Genomic DNA, 6,018 nt, shown 5'->3' on the forward strand with positions numbered 1-6,018 from the left:
CGCCTCAAGTTAGTTTCAAGTGAATTCTGTGTTTGTTTGTTTGTCTAATGCAGGGATGCCAAACTCATTTTACATGGTGGGTCACATACAGCACACTGTGATCTTAAGTGGACCAGACCAGTGAGACTCCCATTTCTCTCAGTCTTTAACTGCACATTTAATCTCTGAGATATGTTGATATAAGAAAAAGAATTGCAATGTCAACAGTATGTCTCGGTTTATCTACAGGATGAAGAAATGCTGATGTATTAAATGAAAGAAGTCTGTCACCATGACTGGTTGGGTTTAAATTGTAAGAAATAAATGCAGAAAATTACGAAGTTCTGGTAGCTCATTGCTCAGATTGTCCTGTCAGTATAAAACAAAGTTTCTGTAAATTCACAAAAAATGACAGATTTTTTTATTGTGTAATTTCTACATTAGATCAGATTTGTCAGTTGCTCAGTTATGTTGGAGTAGTATGAGCAGTTGCTGCGGAGGTCCTTATTAGGCGAAGCAGGGCAAGTTGTAAAATTTATCGGAATACAGACCAAAATTTATGCCCTTGTTCACATGTTCCAAAGATGTGCAGTGGGCTGGATTGGAGTCTGTGCCAGGCTGATTCTGGCCCCCAGCCCTTATGTTTGACACCCATTGTCTAACATCTCTGCTTATATCAACACATATTTTGCAGTGTGGACTGGATTTAATAGGGGTTGAATAATAAATAAAGAAATTACCTGTTTTGTAAGTACAATAATGACTCTGCATTACTTTACTTACTTTATAATCAATCTAGTCCTTGTCGGCCACTGAGAATATCTAAATTTTTATTTTATATTCCTTGCCATTTCTGCTGCCCTCTTGGCCTTTTACTTAGACAAATGGAGGATATATAACATTCACTTTACCAAAAACTGATTGCAGTTTCTGACAAAAGTTTTATTTCTGGCTCAAAATGACTCAATACTATTTATGAGCGATGTATTTGACAGCTTATAGGCCAACATATGGTGGCCCTGAGAGGCCAAACGGACTGCAACTTAAGAAAACACCAGCAATAAGAAAAACGCTGCAAAAGCACACAAAACATAACGGTAATGGGAAAAATGACAACGAAAATAGAAAAAACAAAAAAAAGAAATAGGAAAAAACACAAGGGAAGTGTTTCTGGGGAGACAATAACCCGACGGACCAGTTGCAGGAACCCAAAACATTGTAGCTGTGTTTTATCATGATTCATATAATACTGATGATGGATTTTTAGGCTAATAGTTGGGCTAACACACTTACCTCTCATCTTTTCTTTCGTCTCAAAACCGATAGTGTCTCCCAGCACAATTCTTAGCATATTTTGGTTCCTGCAAGTGGTCCGTTGGGTTATTGTCTCCCCAGAAACACTTCCCATGTGCTTTTGGAAATCTGTTTTCTCTTTTCCTATTTCCGTTGTGTTTTGTGTGCTTTTTTTATTACTGGTGTTTTCTTAAGTTGCAGTCCATTTGGCCTCTCAGGGCCACCGTACCAACTCATTTACAACAGTTGAAATACCAGCAAATATTTTTATGGCAAATCTTTATGCAAGATGATCATTCTTTCAAAAAATGTCTCTATTAGCTGGCAGTGTTAAAGTAAGAGGCTAAACACAATATCTTACATGATTTCTGGAGCATTTCTGCATGTGTACACATTGAATATGGCAGCAAGATTTACAGTTAACTCCACTGCAATTCAGTTAGCTTTTTACAAACAAGAATTAATGCTTGGGTTTTGAGACAAAAGAACCACAATTTCACCTCATTTTGCAACTTTTTACAGCTTATCTAGACTGCAAAGAAGTGTTCTAGTCTAGATCGGGAGAGATAAAAAAATTATTAATCCCTTGGTGGGTTCCTGTGGGAAATTCATTTAAAAAAAAACACACCTATTTATGACAGCAGTGGGATTTGAAACCATGCCTCTAAAGAGACTAGAGCCTTAATTCAGTGCCTTAGACCGCTTGGCCATGCTGTCAATATATGGAAATGGTTTCCTAAGCAAATATTGTCTCCTTGTTTTATCAGCCATTTTCAACTGTTCACATGTTTTTGCATTGCTTTGGTCATGCATCTTGTTCATGTTTTGTTCATCTTGTTGCAGGAACCGCACTTCTTCTGTAAAACCAAGGAACAACTCAATGCCATCCTGTGTGCTGCCAAACCACAGCTTGCACAGATTTCCAGATCTAACTACCGAGGATCAAAAAGTCAAGAGTGCTTGAAGTAATTCCTTAGAAACGGATGCAAATGTTTCAGATGTGTCTTTCATAAACGTCTTACACTGTCTGTGTATATAAGAAGATATAGATGACTGTAGACAGAAGTGTTCTAAGCCGTGTCACAAATTCGCCATTGGGCACATTTAGTGTATTTCTGTCATACAGCCATAAAAGGTTTTAAACATGGCCATGGAAGCAGCGGACATGATCGTTGTAGCGATCTACTTCATCCTGGTGTTAGGGATTGGCTTCCTTGCAATGTGGAAAGCCAATAGGAACACAGTGAGCGGCTACTTCCTGGCGGGGCGTTCGATGAACTGGGCAGCTGTGGGAGCTTCTCTATTTGTCAGTAACATAGGAAGTGAGCACTTCATTGGATTGGCTGGATCAGGCGCTGTTAGCGGTCTCAGCGTGGCTGCATGGGAGCTCAATGCTGTATTACTGCTCCAGTTTTTAGGCTGGGTGTTCATTCCAGTCTATATCCAGTGTGGCGTCTACACTATGCCAGAGTACCTGTCCAAGAGATATGGGGGGAATCGACTGAAGGTGTACTTTGCTGCTTTATCTCTTGTCCTTTACATCTTCACCAAACTGTCTGTGGATCTCTATTCTGGAGCCTTGTTCATCAAAGAATCCTTAGGTTGGAACCTCTATCTGTCCATCCTCCTCCTCATCGCCATGACAGCTCTGCTGACCATCTCCGGAGGTCTGGTTGCTGTTATCTACACGGACACAGTTCAAGCGTTCCTCATGATTGCTGGGGCTCTCTGTCTGACAGGCATCAGCCTCTTCAAAGTGGGAGGGTTCGAAGGTCCTTGTTTCTCTTTCATGCATTCATGAATTTATGTCAATTGTTTAACTAAACAATGCTTAACCGTGTTTTGGCATGTCTTTGTAAGGTGTGAGACACGGCTACATGGAGGCCACTCCAAACATCAGTGCCATCTTGCTGTCTTCACCCAATCTGACGTATTCTGAGTCCTGCTATAACCATACCACTCCGAAGCCAGATAGTCTGAAGATCCTCCGAGAGGTCCAGGATCCAGACCTGCCATGGCTTGGTTTCTTACTCGGCCAGACTCCTGCCTCTATTTGGTAATGCTATTTCTTTTAAGACTAATTTCCTTACCAATACAGTTTTGTACAGCCTTGTGTGTTTAAACACTCCTAATCCCTAAAAGATTTAGTCTGAGCCAGGTGTTTTTCTTTTTTTGCCACCTGTTAGATTTGATTGCTTTAAGTAAAAGTAGACTGAATTTGTTACCATGAAATGCTGCCCTGAGGAGCATCTATTCTTGTTCCTTGGCTTTGCATGCTTCATTTAATTTTTTGTAGTGCTACCCTCAGGGCAAGTATGCTAATCAACCATGCAACATGTGTGCAAGGTCCTGGTTGCTCGCTGGCATCGCTGCCAAGACCTTGCACACATGTTGCATATGATTTATTTTCCTCAAAAAAACAATGAATTATACAGTTAGAAATTCTTAAAGTAGAGGCAACACATATAAATTGAGTGGTGCTTCTTCACAGTAAGAAGGTCTGTGGTTTGGTTCAAGCCATGGAGCAAGAATCCACACTCCTCAGGTTGGCATTATTGGCAGTAAGGTCAGTTTCAAGCAGTTAAATCTGACAATTGAGAAATCTTTCTTTGTGGGTACTCCAGTTTCCTCCCACAGTCCAAAGACATGCACTTAGTGGGGTTAGTTTGTGATTGTTAATTGGCCATAGGAGTGAATGTGAGTGTAAATGGTTGTCTGTCTCCCTGAATTACCCCTGTGACAGAATGGTGACCTGTCCAGCGTATAACCTGCGTCATGCTATGGCAACTGGGATAGGTTGTAAACCACCACAACCCTAAATTGGAAGAGTGGAATAAAATGGATGGATGGAAATTCCTAATGATGTTTAGTTCTCATTGTTTTTCTCTAACATCACTGAAAGTCCAATAAAGGCTTTAAATATCCCAGTGGTCAATGATTGACCTATAAAGTCATTTCAGTGTCAACATACATATTTTTCAGTGAAAATGTTTCATGATTTGTCAGACTGTGAGATCTGAGGTGAAGGACTGACTGAGAGACCCTCCGTGGAGCCACAGAACAAGCACGGTCTCAGAAATGTTCCTAGAATAGTTCTCACAAAGCTGACTTTTGGGGTCATTACAAATGGCACAGGTAGTCCAGAGTATACTAAATAGAGGTAAGTACCAATTAGCAGACTAATTTTTGTGTTTATGTGCTCCAGGTACTGGTGTGCAGATCAGGTGATTGTTCAGCGGGTTCTGGCAGCCAAAAATATTGCTCATGCCAAAGGGTCAACAATCATGGCCGGTTTCCTCAAAATCCTGCCAATGTTTATCATTGTCATCCCAGGTAGAGACATTAACCACCCTATGAATATCTTACAATTCTGACTCTATACTCACTAATTGTCTTACTGATGTATCCTATGTGATCATGATTCCAGGAATGATTTCCAGGATCTTATTTGCTGACGACTTGGCATGTATCAGTCCAAAGCACTGCATTGAAGTGTGTGGCTCTGCAGCTGGCTGCAGCAATGTGGCTTACCCAAGGCTCGTCATGTCAGTAATGCCCGTCGGTCTCCGCGGGTTGATGATGGCTGTTATGATTGCAGCTCTAATGAGCGACTTGGACTCTATCTTTAATTCTGCAAGCACCATCTTTACCCTAGATATTTACAAGATGCTACGAAAGCGGGCGTCGTCCAGAGAGCTAATGATAGTAGGCAGGCTGTTTGTCGTTTTCATGGTGATCATAAGCATCGCCTGGGTGCCTGTGATCATTGAAATGCAGGGAGGCCAGATATTCTACTACATCCAAGAAGTATCGGATTATCTGACTCCGCCCATAGCGGCTCTCTTCCTGCTTGGCATCCTGTGGCGTCGTTGTAATGAGACAGGTGCCTTTTGGGGAGGGATGGTAGGGTTTTTCCTTGGAGCTGTCCGTTTGGCTTTGGCATTTGTTTATCGAGAGCCACTCTGCGATCAGCCTGATGAACGCCCATCCTTCATCAAAGATATCCATTACATGTATGTGGCGGCCATCTTGTTTTGGATATCATCTCTGGTGGCTGTTGTTGTGAGTCTTTGCACTCCTCCACCCGAAGAGAGACAAATCCAAACCACTACTCTCTGGGGACTAAACAAGACAAAGAAGCTAAAAAATCAAGAAAAAGACGTCAATGTTTTGAAACCCCTAAATCACTCAGCCTTTAATGGAAACGGTGTTCTTGGTGAAGAAAAGTGTCACAAGAACCCAAACTTGCTCAATGGCTCTGAGACAAATCTTAAAAATGGCCAATCAAGAAGCAGCAATAATGTCACAGCAAGTGATATAGAAACAACCTATTCAATACAGAATGGTGGCTGTGCTCAGAGTTCAGGCTCCAAAATGGTAGAAAATGAGGAAAGAAGAGGAGTGGAGGAGGAAGACGAGAGCTGTGGAGCAGGGGACGCAACAGAGGAGCGTGGATGTTGCATTAAGGTTTTGGATTGGTTTTGTGGATTCAAGGAGGAATTGTCCAAAGATCAGGCCATAACAGTTCAAGAACAGGAGAAGATGGTGGAGGAGCTTCTCTACGAACCTCCAACGACCAGAATCATCTTAAACATCGCACTGGTGGTGGTTTGCTCAGTTGGGATCTTTCTCTTCATCTATTTCTCCTTATAGGTTCAGTTGTTTCCAAACAGAAGGCCAAATTTGTCCAAGAAATACAGAACAGGTATGTTTGATACAGTTAATTACCCATTACACAAATTAACA

The 6,018-nt window shown here is 41.5% G+C and overlaps 1 protein-coding gene across 1 annotated transcript; it reads left to right on the forward strand.

The window, feature by feature from the left end:
- Nucleotides 1-2,302: 2,302 nt before the first annotated feature.
- LOC102779134 (sodium/myo-inositol cotransporter-like) lies at nt 2,303-6,018 on the forward strand. Its single transcript, XM_087835904.1, has 4 exons — nt 2,303-3,044; nt 3,133-3,328; nt 4,478-4,605; nt 4,700-6,018. The coding sequence occupies exons 1-4, from the start codon at nt 2,417-2,419 to the stop codon at nt 5,923-5,925; spliced, it is 2,178 nt and encodes a 725-aa protein (XP_087692030.1). The 5' UTR covers nt 2,303-2,416; the 3' UTR covers nt 5,926-6,018.

Source organism: Neolamprologus brichardi, chromosome 23 (assembly GCF_056152115.1).
Source record: "Neolamprologus brichardi isolate AB-2024 chromosome 23, ASM5615211v1, whole genome shotgun sequence".
NCBI lineage: Eukaryota > Metazoa > Chordata > Actinopteri > Cichliformes > Cichlidae > Neolamprologus > Neolamprologus brichardi.

Excerpts from the sequence above, each read along its gene's own strand:
- LOC102779134 (XM_087835904.1), top strand. The coding sequence starts at position 2,417 with ATGGCCATGGAAGCAGCGGACATGATCGTTGTAGCGATCTACTTCATC. Across the intron at positions 3,045-3,132 it reads CAAAGTGGGAGGGTTCGAAG|GTGTGAGACACGGCTACATG; the intron begins GTCCTTGTTTCT and ends TGTCTTTGTAAG. Across the intron at positions 3,329-4,477 it reads CAGACTCCTGCCTCTATTTG|GTACTGGTGTGCAGATCAGG; the intron begins GTAATGCTATTT and ends TATGTGCTCCAG.